This window comes from Chroicocephalus ridibundus, chromosome 2 (genome assembly GCF_963924245.1).
Source record: "Chroicocephalus ridibundus chromosome 2, bChrRid1.1, whole genome shotgun sequence".
NCBI lineage: Eukaryota > Metazoa > Chordata > Aves > Charadriiformes > Laridae > Chroicocephalus > Chroicocephalus ridibundus.
The window spans coordinates 132,133,859-132,153,181 of NC_086285.1; the positions used below are offsets into that span (position 1 = coordinate 132,133,859).

The following is a 19,323-nucleotide window of genomic DNA, read 5'->3' on the forward strand; positions in this document are numbered from 1 at the left end:
TAACCCTGGAAAGGGAATCCACTTTCCTGCGTCGAGTTTCTTCTGAATGCTTAGTAAGACTACCGTAGTAAATATATTGGCTCTTGGAAATATATTAGTGAGCAAAGGTAGCAATAAAGAAAGGTAAGAATATGGACAGAATCACGGGAAACATAGACTTATTCTGAGAACGGTAACATAGTAATTTCCTTCCAACCTCGGATTTTTTTTTTAGTTGGTTTTTTTTCCCCCCCTAGTTTAATTTTAGGATTTCACTTGTGCTTGAACTCTGAAATAGTGCCATTGTCTTAAAATAGTATGTTTTCAGTAGAGTTATGTGGTGTTTATTGTAGTTTAGCTGATGAGGTTTGATGTTATCATATGGCAACCACAGGGTGCCCAATCTGGCAAAATTGCCCTGATCTTAATATGCGCATCCTTTTCAAAAGTAATATACGGTTAGTCCTTGAAATGGTAAGAATTCCAGAGCGTGTATAAGAGCTAACAGTATTTTGAATGATTCCCAACAACAACTACAAAAAATCTCTGAATGCGATGTATGAGAGTGGATTTAATTAAATAAACATCTGGTTTTCTGCATTGCCTAAAAATAAAGAGGCAAACTTGTTGGAGATTTCCTTCCAGAAGGAAATGCTTAGCACATTGCTTGGCCCCAACTAGAAGGAAAGGGAAAAAAATAAAGACTATTTTTAGAATCTGATCAAAGCATGACTTGAATTCCTATACATAAGTGTCATAAAATGAAGCTTGTGTTTATTATGATAAAAATACAGATTCATGGAAAAATGAAACATCTGTTTCAAGAAAAAATGTTGAGTATAATGACTTTCTCACTTAATTTCCTAAGTGGTTAAATTTATTGGCCTGAATTCAGAACTTGTGTAGGTGGCTTTCTCAGCTGGAGAATGGCTCAGCAGCTGAAGGAGTCTGTCAGTAAAATTTGCGTGGTTGTTTCAGTGAGAGAAGAAAAAATAAAATTCTTGCATTTGTTGTAAGCTGGAAACTGAACAACCCAGTCTGAGTCACAGGCCAACTTAGTGACAATAGCATGGGGTATTCTGTTCGTTTCCGTTCCACCATGTCATCAAGTAGTATTTTAATACAGATTTCTGTTTTGAACTACTGAATTTTTAGCCCTTTCCCCTGTTTTATTTCTGTTTTCTATGCCGATGAGCGAGTACTGAAGATTAAGTTGATAGCTGCTATTTCTGACCTTTATCACTGCTGGCGTGATGGCCACTGAATCAGTACAGTCAGATCTCCATATTTGACTCAAAGTTGCCCAGAATATATGGATAAGTAGCTTTTGTAACAAATAAAACCAACAAATGCTGCTTTTGATCTCAAGGTAACGAAGGACTTTTTTTTTAATGTCAAAGATGGGTATTTAATGACTTAAGGATGAAGGGGATATTGTTTTACATTTCTTGCATATACTCTCTCCTCCTTCCAGTGCATTTTAAATGTATGTATTTTGTGATAGGTTCATGGTAGCCCACATTTCAGAGCTCTTGCTTGACTATGGCCTTAGTCCAGTGACAGGCGACTGACTGGTAGCCCAGGGCTGTTCGGAGCCAGTTTTATCTGAATAGCCTGGAAGCTCTGAGATCTTACGGGTTTTTAATTTCCACACTAGCTGGCCTGAAAAACTACACAATCCTCAGCCCCAGAGCGACCCACAGGAGAGAATTGCTCTTCAGTTAGATGTTTGGAGTCTTCAATGGCTTAGTAGGAAAGAGGGAGGAAAAACTAGTTTAGCTTCACAGTGTAAGCCTGCTTTGGAAGGCAAAAACTTGTTTCGCATTTTTTTCCAATTGAATCCTTTATACGTTTTGTGGGAAGATGATTAGAACAGGTTTGTTTCTACACTACATGGCATTTTGAAATTGACATGTTACGCAAATGCTGGTTTCACTGAAAATACCCCGTCAGCTCCAATTGCAGGTGCTTTAAATGCATAGAAATATGAATTGTAGCATAGCAGTAGTTATTTTATGCTTAGGTTGAACAACTAGATGATCTTCCCTTGCAAACAGTGGGTATAAATGTATGTATCCCTGAAAACTTAAAAATAGCAAATTGCTTTTCGGATTGAAATTGCTCATATTTGAGATTTCCCTTGTAGTTTCAATTCAAACATTTCATGAAAGCATGTTTGTGTTAGAAGGTTTTGGTAATATTTGTTCTGTAAGTGTTACTTGTAGGTAGCGTAGTTCAGTTTTAGCTGTGCAGTAGATAGCCTCTCCTGCTTCTGGGACAAGGGTGACCTCTCATCTGCCACTGCAGCCTTGAGCCTTCCCCCATGAGAGGGACAGCTCGGAGATGGATCAATGAATTATCCAACTGTGCTGGATATCAACTGTAGCTTGGTGTCCCTGCTGTAAACCCAAGCCATGTGGAGGTTCAAGGTGTAGCTACATCCTTCACAAAAATGTTCTTCTAGTTGTCAGTCCTCCTTTGAATTGCATGGTGGATATGGCAGTGCTTGAGTACTCTCTGCTTTATCCTTCTTCGGGCATGTTTTTCATCCCTAAGGGATGTGATGGAGAGGAGTGCTCACCCCAGGTGTAGAGACGGCAGTGCTTTTCCATAATATGCCCTCCCTCTTTTCTCCCTTTCAGCTCCATGCCCACCCAGAGTCTAGGAACAGGCTGACCCTAACAATGTTACATAGGCAAGGGGGTGGTGGGGGATTTTTCTGCACTGGCAGTGTTATGTAGGACAGACAGATGTGACTTCTCATCCTGCTAGCTTATTCCCTTGGACTTCATCAAATGAAACAGCAATAACAAAATTCACTGACCTGCGGCCTCACCAGCATGGGTTGTGATCTTGTCAAAAGGTATCCGATAAGTGAAGTTAACACAGCTCAGTATTTGGACGGGATGTCTCCAAGGGAAAAAAATAGGTCTAGAATATTTGTTTGGGGTTTTTTTTTCCATCATCTAGCAGTTTATATTAGGAAAGGAAGAAAATGAAGAGGAAAACAATAGCAAAGGGTAGTAATGTGATACAGATAATACCCGCTGTCATATTGCAACATTGAACTTGAATCATGGATGAGGCAAATCCTGATAATTCAGGTAGCCTGAATTACATACATTTAAAATATGTATAAAATATGGTATTTTATGATATGATGCTGTCACAGTAGCAGATCATGCTGGGACTGATGGGAAAAGGTTGTATTTTTCTACAGTGAAAATGAAATTTTTTCAATAAAAGAGACAAAATGTTTTCATAAAACCCTTTCTGTGAAGAAAATAAACTCATTTGTAGAAAACTGAAACTGATGAAACTGTTTTGAAGCCTTAAGCTGAAATTTTATTGGCTTCCTTACAAAAAATCACAATTTTCCAGCAACGCTGAAGTTTTCTCTAAAAACAACCCAAAAACCTTTAAAAAATATCCAGCCTTTAAAAATGTAAATTATTAGTAGGTACTGTTCCAGCAAATTTTAAAAGCAGCATAAGGTATTGGTTACTTTCTTCAATACACAAAAGCAATGAAATAGAATGGAAAGAAAGTGACCTGCTTTTCTGCAGTTGTGGGCACCAAACATTAACTGCAGCCCTAATTTATGCTTAATTTATATTACTGAGTGTGCTTTTAGGGTATTTCAGTGTTTGGTTTAAAATAAAACCGTAAAATTAGTATGGCAGCTTTTGGTGCTGCTTCTGTCTTAAGAAGGGAAGTATGGCCTAGTGGCAATAGTTGGCATTCATTTTTAGCTCATTTGATCCTAAATGGAAATAAAGAGTGATTAGTTAATACTGATACTGAAGCTGCTTTATTTGGAGACCTGAATTCTGTTCCAGTGGGATGGTTGTGCAATCTCTGTTATCGTCTCTGTAAACAGACTGCATTCTCCTTAGAACAGAGTCTGGGCTATTGCTCAATATTCAGTGATGTGACCTCCAGAGGATGAACGGTGAGATGAAGAGCTGAGAGCAGAAGCCACGAGTGTTTCTTGGCTCTTAATTGGATGCATTTTTCTTTGGGCTGCTGTGGTTAGATCAAGAATTAGGAAGTAACTACAGCTATTGCAGGCACAAGTCATTCAGAACATGTGTAGATGAAAGGAAAGTCCTGGCTTTTGCAGGTTTTCCAAGCTGACTGTTGACTGCCCCAAGTTAGGAAAGTCCTCGAGCCATGGGTGCGTGCTTGGTGCAGCCAGCACGCATCGTTATCAATAGGATGGCGTGGCTGGATGCATATAGCACACGGACAGGAGCTCTGTCCCACAGGAACATGGGTTTTCAGAATAGCAAAATAAACCTCTGAATTCAAAGCAGGCTTCCTCGAGGGGTAAGTTCACTTAATAAGGCATAGAAATGCCATGACTTTTTCACAGAAATATTTTTGGGAAAACGTTATCCTTTGTTAAAAGTTGCTTCTTTTTCATTAACCTTTATGAAAATGCCTGCCTTCTTTTCACATGAAAGAATGATCTGCCTGAAGCAAAAATGAGGCATGGGAAGTTTCATCCCAAGTATTGAAAGCAAACTTGTGATGTCTTCGGAGTATGTTAGGAGGAAGTATACTAGACGGTCTTAGTTGTATGTGCCACTGTTAGCTTTACCTGAGTTTTAAGTCTTGCTGGTTTTTGATTTTGTGTTTAGCTTAATTTAGTGTATAAGTATATACCCTTAATGATGTTCAATTTCCGGGTCGCTTCAGCTTCCAAGTTCATGTTGGCATAGATTATGTCTCGTAAAGCCCCATTTTCAGACATTTCTGACTAAATAGTAAAGTTACTGAGGATAAGAGTTATTGTATAAAATTGGCCTGATTTTTTCAGGAAAACTCTCATGCACAGATGTAATATGATTTGGGAGCTTTAGTGATTAAACTTTATCCATTCAAAAAGGCAAAAATCCCCCCCCCCCCCAGTTAATGGCAATACTAGACGAATACAAAGCTGGTGCTAGTTATCATTAGAAATTATTATTTAATTACAATGTAAGAAATTACCATGAGTTTTATTCTTGGTGTTTCCAGAGAATCATTATGGTTGTGAGTTTGTATAAGAAACTTTTCCTTAGTTGGTACCGAGTCCTTCAGTTCTCACAGAACAAAAAATAATCTCTTTCCAATTGATTTTAGGGGTCCAACATCACAGACACATGCACAGAGATGTTGCGAAGTGGACTACTACTGAAAATTTCAGCAGGAAATATCCAAGAAAGGATATTTTTTCTTTTTGATAACCTTTTGGTCTACTGCAAAAAAAAGCACAGGTAAATGATTAATTTATACTTTCAAAAATAATGTCTTTTTCTCACAGTAGAGCTCTGTATGCTGTTTCATAAAAATATTTGAACAACACCAAAGTGTTTACTGAAGTTAATTGCAATATAAAAGTCAGCATTTTTTAGAGGGAGACCTATCATCCAGAGAGAAGTGCATTTAATTCAAACGTTGGAAGAACTTTGTATGAATGCAGAATCCAAATGGTGCAGCACAAGGAGAAAGAATCTGTTTTGTCAGTCTCCCACAACAGCCCTTTTAGGAAGGGTGAACAGACTGAATTTTTGGTGTTGCTCACAGGAGGTTTTTATTTTGGAAATTTTACAGAAATCATCCTATTTTTTTGGTTTGAGGTATTGTACGTAATTTTTAAGCATCCTTTTACTGCGGAATTATGGAAATGTGGATTACTAAATTTGGGTTCATAGGTATAAAGGCCACTAGAATTATTGGATTTCCCTCACTTTGGAGAGAAAAAATATACTGAACCTTTATGCTTGCCGCTGTTTTGTAGTTGTTTTTTTTTTTTTTAATATATTCAGTTTTTGAATAAGAAACTTATAGTATAGTAGAGCTACTCATTAGACAGTAATGATTGAGAGGCAGGTCACTTTTTGAAGATCAGTACCTCTCTGGAGTGAGTGAAGGTCAGAATTCAGATGATCTTTAATTCTCTGGAACTGACCTTTGCTTGATATAAAGTATTAATTATCATTATAGGCAAAAATGGACAGAAAATCATCCCTGGCTTACCTGAAGTGGGAAAAGCTGCCTAGAACTGGGATTCTCAAAAGGCCTTGACTTCACAGGGAACAGAGTTATAACAATGGAAGAGTTATAGCTTTGGAGTATATCATTGTGAAACTGCCACATAGTTTCAGCAATTCTTAATTATAGTTCCTGGTTAGCCCTTATGAGAGGAAGGAAAAGTGTCGTCTTTGTTCTTCTGTGCATAAATCCCATTTATGAGGCTAATGTGTGTAGGTCAAGATTTATATCCAAAGGTGTCCTTATTTCATTTTTTCAGTCATGCTACCCTTGTGTTGAATTTCTTGACTAGCACAGGGGAGGCTACACCAGTTAGGAGGAAAGATCCTCCCAATGCAGTATTTTGTCTTTGATGATAGACAATGGCATATAGGTACCAAAGTGTTGGAACAGAGCTTTTACAGAGTGAGACTTTCCTGATAAGCTCTCACGTGAGCCAGCAATTTGCAGCTTACTCTTAATAGAGGTAGCATCTTTGCATGAGCATCAGCAGTGTCCCATTCAGCAATTCAATTCCCATTCACAGTTCAATTGCACATGTATAAATGTGTTGTGATTCTTACAGTAGTCTTTAAATGCTACGTGTACAGGTAGCGGTGCAGAAACACAGAAAAACGTGGTGGATGATGTGCTCATCTGCTCTTTCTTTTATCAGGCGATTGAAGAACAGCAAAGCATCTACAGATGGCCACCGCTACCTTTTTCGGGGCAGAATAAACACAGAAGTGATGGAAGTAGAGAATGTAGATGACGGAACAGGTGAGTATATTTTACAGGGCAGCCTGTCGAGACGCCGAAATCAAATGCAGCTTCGTGATTTCTTTGAGAATGGAGGGTGCTCCTTGTACTTAGAAAGAGTAAGATGTCACTTTAAAAGCGCTCTCTGCTCATATCAAAACTCTGCTTCTGTGACACATCATTGTTTTCATGCATTATTAGCTGGGTGGTCGTAGATGACTGTTTTACGCTAACAGGAACAGAGTAATAAAATATGGTGAAATTTATTGCTCAACTGAAATTGTGTATTTAACTTCACTTTACAGCATTGCAGCACTCCTAAATAGATTATTCCTAGGTATGTGATATATTTGTAAAAGCAAATGGCATATTTACCTCTGTTGGAATGAAACTTCAAGTGCTAAAAATGCTGAAATTGTAACATAAGGGTTTAAGAAAAAAGGAAGGTTTTTTTTTAATATCTTTATGGATATAATCCATATGGTTGCTTGAAGTTTTCCCAACATACAGTAAAAAAAATGAAAACCCAAAGTATTCCCACAAATTTTTGTTTTAGAAACTTGAGTTTAACCTTTGAGCTTAACAATTATCATTGCCTTACAATTAATAAAGAAAACATGAAACATTTTGGGCTTTCTAATGTAAAACTGAAAAAAAAAATAAATACCGGAAACTTGCAATGGTGTTGCAAATATGTAGGTCTGGGGAATTTTCTGTGAGTTATATATTATTTCTCCAGATTTTAAAATAGCATTAGGTTTGCCCTACACCTACTATGGATTCCAAGCATTTCTTAATCTAATTTCTTTCTAAAACTGAGCATTAATTACAAGGATTGTACAGCTTAAGTAAACTTCATAGAAGTTAAATATTTCTTAAGAACTTAAGATTTTATTTTTTTTCCCTAATCTTGAGTTTGTTGTTTTCAAAATAGTTTGAATCATAGAATCATTTAGGTTGGAAAAGACCCTTGGGATCATTGAGTCCAACCATCAACCCCACTCTACAAAGTTCTCCCCTACACCATATCCCCTAACACCACATCTAAACGACTCGTAAACACATCCGGGGATGGTGACTCCACCACCTCCCTGGGCAGCCTATTCCGGTGTCTGACCACTCTTTCTGTGAAGAATTTTTTCCTAAAGTCCAGCCTAAACCTACCCTGTTGCAGCTTGAAACCATTCCCTCTTGTTCTATCGCTAATTACCTGCGAGAAGGGACCAGCACCAACCTCTCTACAATGTCCTTTCAAGTAGTCGTAGAGAGTGATGAGGTCTCCCCTCAGCCTCCTCTTCCTCAAACTAAACAATCCCAGCTCCTTCAGTTGCTCCTCATCAGATTTATTCTCCAGGCCCTTCACCAGCTTCGTTGCCCTCCTCTGCACTCGCTCCAGCACCTCAACATCTCTCTCGTATTGAGGTGCCCAGAACCGGACACAGTACTCAAGGCGTGGCCTCACCAGTGCTGAGTGCAGGGCGACAATCACCTCCCTACTTCTGCCGGTCACTTCTGCTGGTTTGCTTGCTTCATCTTCTACTGGCTAGACTTGGAGAACAGTTTGACTATTATACCAGTATATATAACAGTTTTCACTATAATGGCAGTTATTATTGCAACAGACTAGTTTATTTGAAGCCTCTTGTATCTCTGTTTCATCTCTTCTTTTTAAGTCTTTCAACATTTGTCATAGGTTGTGTTTTCTAAGTTTTTATTACTTTTTGTGTCCTTTGGAGTTTCAGGGTTGTTTTTTTTCCAGTTTGTTTGCATCTTTTGTATTACGAGGTGCCCAGAGCTGAAACTTCACTGGTGCCAAGCAGAACAGAATAATCACTATAGTGCTGCATGTGGGATGTCTATTGTTAATCCCAGGATTGTTTGGCTTTTCTGAGAGCATTATTTTTCAATTTTTTAGTTGGTGTTCCAGAATACCACACCAGATCCTTTTGTGCAGTACTGATGCCTTTCCCTTTATATCTTATACTGTGCGAATGTCTGACAGTAGGTCCTAACAATTACTTTCTTTTCTGTACTGAATTTTATCTTACTATTTCCACAATTCATTAAGCATTCAGAACTCATGTCTTGTTCCCCAAAGCTCTTGCAGTGCTTCTTGCCCTGGTTCCATGAACAAACAATGTTACTACTGAACCATTTAAGCTCTTGATAAAATTATTGGAAAGTGCTGAACATAAGGTAGAGCACTGTGGTGTCACACTTGATTCATTCTCTTTGTTTACTAGACATTTTTTGTGAGAACTCCTTGACATCTGTTTTGGGCTATGTCCTTCACCCAGCCCACCAATTTAGTTAGTGATTTAGAGATATCTATGGGTACACTACAGTGAATTTCATCAAGCCTCATTGACTTAAATATAATTTATCCACTATTCTATATCCTGCTATTTCCCTTTTCTGGCCTGTATTCCTGTCCAGTTGTTAGCTTTATATGTATGAAATCTCAGTTAGCACTTTGTTTATGCAAAAAAGTGTTGAGAGTTTCAGTCTTTTATGTCATGTATTATTTGACTACCTTTCATTTATTTTTCTTTGTCTTCCTTATATGTGCTTTAGAAATAAAAGACAGTTTTCCTGTTTCCATTATGTCACTTTTTAAGATGGCATCTCTTTACTTACAACTCTTGTGGTTACTGTGGACACATGGACCCACCATCGTCCTCCTGATGAATATTCCAAAATTCTGTAACTTTGATGCAACTTTTTGCTTTCATTGGTTCCAGTCCCACATATTGCCACGCTTTTAGTGTTTAGCAAGTATTTCTTCTTTCCTCCTTCCATGACTATCCTATATTTCTCAAATCTGTCCTACCTTTCTTCATTTGCTTGTTCCGGCTATCTGGTCCTTGATCTCTTTCACACTGTCCGTTTTCTTTCCTGCCCATTTGTTTTCTTCCTCAATGAATCTTCAAATATAATTTGGCTAAGCACAAATCGTCTTTTTCTCTACCCCATGTGCCAGTAGTCTAATTTCCTCCAGCCACAGGAAATTTTGCTACTGTCCCCATTTCCTATAGCCTTGCACACAGTCCTGGAGGCTGTCGTGCTTCCTTCCCATTTGCTCTCCTGAGCCATATAAAATCTTGTCACTTTTATACACGCAACATTTCTAAAATCCATTCTCCTTTCCACCCTTCTGAGACATCAGTTAATGGTTTGGTTATTTGGACTTCTAGATTATTCTTACCTGCTTTTTTTTTCCATATCCCCACATTTTCCACCTTCTCCATTTGAGTTTGTCCAATATCGTAAAATAGTTCTTGCTTGTAATTGCTGCTATTTTTTCACTCTTTTCTATGGTTCTCTTTGAAATATGGAAATGTCTGTGTTATTTCCCTGGTCTGTGGCACCTTTCTGCCCTTTTCTTGCCACCCCTTCCACCCTTTTCTTTTTTCCCTAAAAAACCTGTTCTTATTCCTAGTAGTCAGAAGCATATTCCCTCTCCTCACACTGATACTTTTTCTTTCACTCAGATCATGATGCCCTTTAACCTTCTGCTGTCTTGCTTTCTGTACCGCTCTCATTTGTTGCACCCAGATGTCTTGTTTTTCATCCCCCGTAGTCATCCGCATTTGAACTGTAACCCGCTACTATTCTGCACTGTTCTTTTTGTCTCATCTCGTTCCCAAGTGTAGTAATCTGGTCGTCTAAGCCTTATTCACATTGGCTTTGCATGTGCTTTTTTTGTGTATTGTATTATTTTCTTCTTCTTAATCATGTGTTACCTGTCACTTTCTATAATTCTTAATTTAGAGTGAAGAGTGTTTATATTTTCATACCTAGACATGACTCTTTCTCATGACTCTTCATGGGTCTATTTGTAAGACATTAAAGACTTCTGAGTCTGGATGATACTTCCACAGTTCTTTACTGTAGATGTTGGGATCCTCTGTTCACTTGGTGTGAGAGACCATAGTGCTCCAGGGAATGGGGTAACTGAGAGTGTTTGCTCTCGGCATTGATAGATACAGGAATGTAGTCTTCATTGCTCATAAGTAGAGGCATAGAAATGGGAAAACAGATTCCCAGTGTGGTTTATTGTCATGCTAATGACATGCCTACAGAAATTAACAAAGCTTTTTCTGAAAAGCAATTTTTCTTTGATTAAATTAGGCCTTGGCTGAGCAGTATTGTTGGTGGAAGCTTTCTTTTTTATTTTAAGCATCATGAAGCACTATGCCTTTTTTTGTTTGCTCTGATTAGAGTGGAATGCATATGACTTATCAGGGCAGACTATTTGTGTTCTTAAAACAGTGTGGCTACACAACCACTTGCAAGTATTAATATATTACCATATTCTGATGGTATTGTTTTTCTCTATTCAGTTTTTAAAATGCAGTTTTGAGAGAAAAGTACATTTCTAAAGACATTCACCAGCCATTAAATGAATGTTACTTAATTTATGAAGACAAGCACTTGGAACTTACGAAATACCAGTTTTATGGTTGCTTATACTATCTTAGTTCTGTCCCCTGTTGTCTTGAAATGAGGCATGAAATAGAAAAAACACTACATGATAATAGTAACCAGAGACTGCGTCAAAAAATATGCGGAAAAGGAAGTGAATTGAGATTATGGAGTAATTATTTCCTAGGTATTTCTGAGCATTGATACTCCTAAGAACTTAAAGTCTGAGAAACTTAGAAGTATTTCAATACAGAGACTTGTAGTTTGTTTTTTTTGGGGGAAGAAATAAATTCTGTTGTGTATGGCTGTAACGAATTGCTTATTGTGCATCTCTCAAAGGTTTGAGTCTTGAATTTTGAACAATATAGTACAGTTCAAATTACAAGCTTTAATATATTACCAAGTATCATTAGAAGATGATGTCATCTTTCATCACCTTTTCTTGGGAAGCTGGAGGCTTAATAATTTGTTAAGCGTACTTGTTCAGACTTTGCGTGGAGCAACTTGAAGTCTCATGCACTTCTTTCTTCTGTAACCGTTATGTCAGGTTTGCAAATCGTTTGCTTAGCCTGACTGGTGGCTGTGATTGCCTTGATGTGAAAAGTGTGCATATATCCTGTGCAGCTGGCTGGTCAGAACATACATACCCTCTGGCTGGCCGGCCAGTGCTTCTGCAGCTCTTGACCAGATTTTGTCCAATAGCCAGTCCAAAAAAAGGTACGAGTTTATATGGGATGATAGTGTAATGCTGGAATGCTCTTCAGGAGACTATGGGCGTGGATGTATTAGGGAGAACAAACTGCTCATAGGAGCCTTGGGGGATTGTAGTCATGGGGAACATGGGGAGCAAAAGAAAAAGCGGTGAAAGGTAGAGGTTGGAGTCAAGTAGGTCATCATGGGAATGGGTTACTATTGCAAAATTGGGTGATTGCTACCAATTTTCCTCCACCTGAACTCATTGCCGTCTGTGTACATTAGGCAGTCTTAGTACCTAGCTAGGTGATTGGGCTTTTCACAGAATTCCGTGAGTTTGTTGTGGCATTTGGTACTCTTGCAGCACTCTTGGCCCTGCGGTTGCAGAACTTCAGATGCCAAGGAAGTTGCATGTTTAAAATGTCATCTCCTGCATTGAGATATTCAGGTGGTTGGATGAGCCATTTTTTCTGAATTAAAGTACTAAGCTGACGCCAAATTTCTGTCCAGAGTCAAATGGGAGGATCTAAATCCATCATTTTGCAATTTTTTGCCACAATTTTAACTGCTACAGTTCACTGCATAAGAGATCATATTTCCCTACATAACATGGGTGTTGTGATGATATATGGTAACAAAGACCACAGGAAAAATATCACCCTGTAGGTTTATATGTATTAACAGCTAACTCAATAAATAAACAAAAAGCTGCAGCTAGTGCCATATTGCAAGTTTTATAAGTATATGCTTAAATAATACAAAGGGCCCTTAACCTTCCATCCTCCAGTGGTGCTCCTGCCTCTGATCTCCAAAGGGCTTCAGTCTCTCAGCTGAGAGCTTCTGTCCGAGGCTTCTTTCTTTTCCCTGTCTTTCGAGTCTGATTTTCTGACAGTGCATGAATGATATGATGGCTAGTTTTCAAGTAACAGGGTTTTTAAAGGGACAAAGGATATTATGCACAGCTTACGTGAATAAAAAGATGATAAATAGGTAAGTGGTATAAACATGATGTTGCAAAAATAACTTCATTTTTTATCCTGTTGTAGACTTGCTTGCGCTTTCTTATACACTTTGATTACGACAAAGTTTTGTTCGTTTAGAAATTAGCTGTCGGTCTCATGATTTTCTAGTCGTTCCTGACATTTCCCAGTCCAGTATGCAAAGCTTGGCTGCTTTCCATCTAATTAAAATGCAGAGTTATTGAAAGGATACTAGCGTGTCTACTGAGATTTATGATAAATCTTAGCAAGCATTTCAGCAAGGGTTTCCATTTCGGAAAATCCCATCTCATTATACAAAACAGGGCTGAATTATGAAAAAGTATTTACAAAGTAAAAAGCTCTACAGTTATTACAGTAGTTCAAGGCTGGCCATAGGACTTTCTTACCTCTTAATGAAAGTTTGTGGTGAGAAAATGTTGACCTTTGATTTTCTTAATATTTTGTGCAGTAGCTGCTAGTTCTAGTTTTAATCTGTATTTTATGCACAAAAATATATTTGTTATCATAAGGCGTTTATGCCTTGCAAATTTTCCCCCAGGAAATGCATATAATCCTAGTGAAGGATATTCAAGGGTGTTAATTTTGGAGAGGAAGTCTGTTTAGCTGATTTTTGAATAAGATTTAACTAGCATGTTAAAATCAAATCTTACAGAAGGAAAGAGTAATAAATATTAAATTGTCTGATTTTTGTAACATAGTGGTTTCCATGTTAAGAGTCAGAAGTTCAAGATATCTAAGAACATCAGCAATTGTTACCTCTCTCCTATAATGTGCACACTGAACACAGCGTTGCTAGGAACGTATTTTGAAAATTATGCATTTGGTTAATGCATTTTTTTGGAAATCAGAGTAAGTCTTATATTATATTTCAGTTTGTTTAAACAAGTTAAGTGTAGACATTTCTTTATTCAGGTAACCAGCAAAGATACATCAAATCTATATGATTTACTTACTTGTCAAATGGAAATTGTATTTTTCCCCCTATATACTTAGTCCTTTTTAAAATTTAGTAGTAAATCATTCAGTCAGCACACCCGCTCTGAGTAATCTAAGGGGCAAAACCACCATGCTGCTTTTTAAAGGAATTATTTATTACAGTTTAACATGAACAAAAGTACTTCAGGTACTGTGATCTCTTCTTTTAATAGGATCCTGCCTGTTTTAGTGTCAAGTTTATATTTTCTTCTGTATGCTAGGCAATTCTCTGCTACATTTCAAAAGGGACATTATTTACTAAAAGTTAAAAGTAAAGCTTATTACGGTATAACATAGTTCACAAGTGGCACGGAAAACTTTAAATTCATTTTTATTCTTCTGTATTTCCTGAGCTTTATGTGTAATGATGAGAGTTCTTAATAATTATAGCTACTATTACTTTTTAAGAATTGGTGCTCTTTAAGCCGTTTTATCTATTCCCAGCTGACTATCACAGCAGCGGCCACACTGTTATTAATGGCTGGAAGATCCACAACACAGCAAAGAACAAATGGTTTGTGTGCATGGCAAAAACCCCTGAAGAGAAGCAAGAATGGCTGGAAGCTATTTTGAAAGAGCGAGAGAGAAGAAAAGGTAGGTTAATAAACTTCCTTGAGTTGCTTTGCCAGAAAGCCATACTGTATTTTTATGTTGAGATATAAAGCAAAACCAGCTGCTTGGCAAACTCACGGTGTCAAGTTCAGCGGAAGGTTTATGAATACCAGCTTGGAAAAAATAAATCAGACTTGTACTGGGAAGGGCATAATGGCTTGAACTGTGTATGCTGGTAGTGAATGCTGCTTTGGAAATGGGGAGATGATTTAATCTGTGATTTTACAGTTTATCCTCAATCAGTATAAATAGTCATAATTTCACTGAGGCCTGTGTACTGTTATGGTTTGTGATATATGAGGTTCCATCCTAAATGCCTTGTGGGATTTGTATGCATTGATTCCATTTTGTGACTGGCCATTTGAATCACCGAAATGAGCCAGGTTTTCTGTGTCGGATCTTCATGCAGATGATCCAACATGAAATGGCTCAGAATATACCCACAACCCCATTTTTTGATGTATTCTCCTCTACCCAAGAAAGTAAGAAATCACCATTGGCAAGCCACTATCTTTTTGAATAACTGAATTAAGATGGAAGAATACTTGGATGAAATATAATCCTGATCTCAGATGTGACCACGAATAACCTCATGTATTCAAGGTGAACCCAGCACAAAGTAGAACCAGGGAAAGATGATGCATCATCATCTTCTGGAGCTAATTTCATTTGCAAGCTAAAACATCGTAATCAGTAACGGTGTTTGGAGCCTTGGTATTGAAAGAAAATATGACCTTGTAGTTAGATCTGGGATTCTTTTCCTGGTCTGCGTAGATTTTTTTTTTTGTTGCCTGTTGCAGTAGCTGTTGTTTTGTAAATGGAGACTAGCAGTACTTTCTTTGGTCTTTTAAAATTGAATACTGGATATTTGTAGAACATCTGCTGTAGGGCCAGAGTTTCAACTAAGGTGTCTGAGCACTGGCTAATTAATAGTGCCAGCAGGAACTGATAGTAGAAGAGCTAAAAAGATGCCTTAGAGGTCTAAAACCTCAACATTTTAAAATAACAAATGAAAAATCAGTGTGGTGGAGATGGTGTTAAATAGAAAAAAAAACCCCACATTTTTTTTGCTTCTGTATCTGAAAATGGCTAAAAAGATTTTTAACAAATCCCACTTCACTGTTGATAAGTTTCTGGCCTTCCTTAGACTTTTGATACCTTTAGGTAAGAAATAGAAAGAGTAAGTAGGAGTATTTTATGTTGATGTATTCTCACTGTTTCACACTGTGATATTGTGCAGCTGGTAGTACAGGTAGTAGAGGTGAGCTAAACCTTGCCAAGCTTGTGGCCTGAGGTGGCCTTCCCAAAGTCAAACCGTGTCCTAGGATTTTAGCATCCTATGATTTGGGGCATTTATCAACTCCTGGTGTTTGCAGTGAGTTTTGCCACCGAGGAGACAACCATGAAAGAAAGAGGAAGAGGACAGAGCAGGAGAGGATTTGGTACGCCCTTAGACTCAGTTGCAACACAGAATCTTCAAAAGTATTTCTTGAATATCTCTGTTAGTCTATTATCTTATAAATGTATCCATCTTCTCCAGCACAGTGATTTTTTTCAAAATATCTGTATAAACACCTCTTGCATCCTGCTTTGTATCAACTTAATCGCAGGCAGGTTGCCAAATGAGTCGGGAACCAAACAGCTCTCTCTTTAGAATTCAAATACTGTATATAAATGTACCTGTAAACACGTGCTCATTCATGTGAACATAAAGAGGCTTTAATTGTATGTTTACTTAGTAAGACATGGAGGCTGTTCATATGTGTGTGTGTGTGTATATATATATGCAATTACAGTGAAGTCTAAGTGACTGCACATGTGAGAACAGTGTTTTATCTCCTTTGCAAGTCTGAGAGTGACTAAATCAAATGAACGCACTTGTCAGCTCTCTTGGGCTCATGTGAGTGACTCTGTCCTCATCGTGCTTTGTGTGCCCGTGCGTTTCTTCCTAGTGGTGCTGTAGACCCCACATCTGACACAGAATGGCAGATTGCAGTGATCTCCAGCCTAGATAAACACGGCGTGTGGAGCAGGAGTGCGGCACAGAAATACATCTTGAGTGCGCCATGTAACTGGGGCTTACTGGGCTGTTCATGTTGGGAGACTCAGAGATTCAATGTACTTAGGGAAACTCAATCCATACTATTACTTCGAATCCATATAGCGGAAGCTGAGCAAAAGGGAGAAGAATGCCCCAAGTGAAGCATTTTAGCAGAGATTTCAGTGGTTGTAATCAAATTATCAACTAGCACCACTTTATAGATTGTATTTTCTTGCTAGGAGGAATCAAGCTGAATTGGAAACTTCTTGCTAGGAAGTCTTTCTGTCACTTTTGGGGCTTTCATGTAACCACCTGAGGCATTCAGCAAGTTAGAAATTTATTTAAAAGGTGATGATCTTCAAGGCTGATGGTGCTGTGATGACCTGATTCAAACAGTCAATACAAATAAAAGCATCCTGTAAGCTCCAAAAGTAGTATATTGTTTAAGTTTTCTTTTCCCGGGAATACATCAGGTTTTATCTATTTGTGTGGCATCATCACCATCAACGATAGCCACTGGCTTATGGATAATGAGAGACACTTCTGTATCTGTGTCCAGTACCATTGTTAGCTTTTTCTCATGACAAGTACATTTTTTCCAGCTATATTTTTAGAATTAAAGAAGTGTGAGACTATTACTCAGATTGAATATGTACAGGTACAGTTTAAAAAATATGAAAATCTGAACAGAAACTGAGAACATGTATACAAGACATTCCAGAAATGTGTGGTTTTGTTCAGAATTAATAATTGTTTATTGAGAAAGCACGTGGGACACGAAGGTCTGTAGTATTCCTTGGTGGTCTGTAGTATTCTGTGAGTGGCATAATTCACTCACATGAGTGTGAGGATGCGTAATTCAACAAAAACTGGTTTTGATCATCCGTTACTCAAAAACCATAATGATTTTCTCAAGAAGAGAAACAGGAAAAAATAAACCAGTAAGACAAGTCGTGTATATGCTTTTGTGGAAAAGGATTGAATTAATCTTATGTGAAACTAACAAATGTATAACAGATAAGTAGTTACTGTTAATTGGAAATATGAAAAAGTTTCCTTTAAGTGAAAACATTTTTACTGTCACATGGTAAGAGCAAAACCAAGGCCCTTTTCTTTTAAACTTGTGAAGACATGACTACTCCTTTGCAAATGTTCATACGCTGGTCTGAAAATCACAGCATTAGTATTCATTACTGCAATATCAATGGTGATGTCGATATAGTAACAGTTTAACTTCGCTACGAGGAGATTTAAGATATCATTTGATTATGCTTTATGAAGATCAGATGTTCATGTTTTAACTTGATTGTGAGAAAAATAATGGCAAACAGTTACTTTACTTTTTTTTGGTATGTATAATATTGGTATTGCTTCTCCATTTGGGGGAAGATGCTGAAATATAATGGCAAGATCACTTCATAAAATTTTAATGCTTTTTTGGCAGGTTTAAAATTGGGCATGGAACAGGACACTTGGGTGATGATCTCTGAGCAAGGAGAAAGACTGTACAAAATGATGTGCAAACAAGGGAATCTCATCAAAGACCGGAAGAGGAAATTAACGACTTTCCCCAAATGCTTTCTTGGAAGGTATTATATGCATTTTATACCATGAATTTTAACCAGCTAAACCACATTTTAAATCTTATTTGGGATTCTGGGGAAACGACACTTTATTTGTAATCTCCGTTAGGTCTATTTGCCTCCCAGAATTTAGCCAAAATGTAAATTGGTCTGCCTGAAATATATGGATGTGTACTCGTATTCCAGAGTAGCTTTATTAAAGGGACAAAGCTGCAAAGGCATGTTGAAAGTATGAAAATGCATCAAATAAAATAGTTTCTTTGAAGAAATAATTCTCAACTTGTTTAATGCATTTTGTCTCTGAAATGCCTACTTTAGAGTATCAAATTTGCTTTATTCCACTTAAAAAAAAATCTCTGTCTGTAAAACTGTTCTGTCCTCCTCTTGCCTGAATGTCCCAGACAGAGTTACTAAATAAATTTTACATGTTTAAATATTTACCTCTGTTATCAGGAAGATCTTTATAATGCCATAGTATACCTATGGCTTAAGATGACAATGCAAGAGAAAGAGAAAGCAATAGGTACCCTAAAAATGTGCATATGAGAGAAAAATTAGTTTGGGGAGTTAGAGGGGTTATCACTTAATTAATTTGACCGTAAGACAGTTAAGTATGGAAAGTATTTTTATAAAGTACAGTACTGTTTTACACAAGCATGTTGTAGTGAGGATAGTGAGGCACAAACTTGAACATAGGAAGTTCCACCTAAACATGAGGAGGAACTTCTTTACCCTGAGGGTGGCAGAGCACTGGAACAGGCTGCCCAGAGAGGTGGTGGAGTCTCCAACTCTGGAGACATTCAAAACCCGCCTGGACATGTTCCTGTGTAACCTGCTCTAGGTGACCCTGCTCTGGCAGGGGGGTTGGACTAGATGATCTCCAGAGGTCCCTTCCAACCCTATGATTCTATGATTCTATGATTCTATGATACTCATCACTGGATTCAAAAGTGGAAATGAAACTTGGGAGATTTTCATGTACTGTCAGAAGTCACATAAATGATGAGAATTGAAACCAGGATTAAGATTAATGGCTGAGATGTGGTGGAATCATGTTCCCTCAGTGAGGTTGTTGGAAGCAGGTGAAGAATACACTGATGGTGAGGAGCCATGGGTGAAACATTTCAACCTGCCATCAAAAGGCTGCTGTTCTATGCTGTCTTTGAAGTGGACCCTTTAGGAGTATGCTCTTGCTGGTTCCTGGGTCACCAGTTGAAACCCATGAATGTCATTGTCT

The 19,323-nt window shown here is 37.8% G+C and overlaps 1 protein-coding gene across 1 annotated transcript in view; it reads left to right on the forward strand.

The window, feature by feature from the left end:
- Window positions 1–19,323, forward strand: part of PREX2 (phosphatidylinositol-3,4,5-trisphosphate dependent Rac exchange factor 2) — a 184,392-nt gene that overhangs the window by 58,789 nt on the left and 106,280 nt on the right. Inside the window, exons 8-11 of the mRNA XM_063327016.1 lie at window positions 5,107–5,240; window positions 6,674–6,777; window positions 14,295–14,444; window positions 17,948–18,092. Coding sequence (XP_063183086.1) covers window positions 5,107–5,240; window positions 6,674–6,777; window positions 14,295–14,444; window positions 17,948–18,092 — 533 coding nt within the window. The remainder of the gene's footprint in view (window positions 1–5,106; window positions 5,241–6,673; window positions 6,778–14,294; window positions 14,445–17,947; window positions 18,093–19,323) is intronic.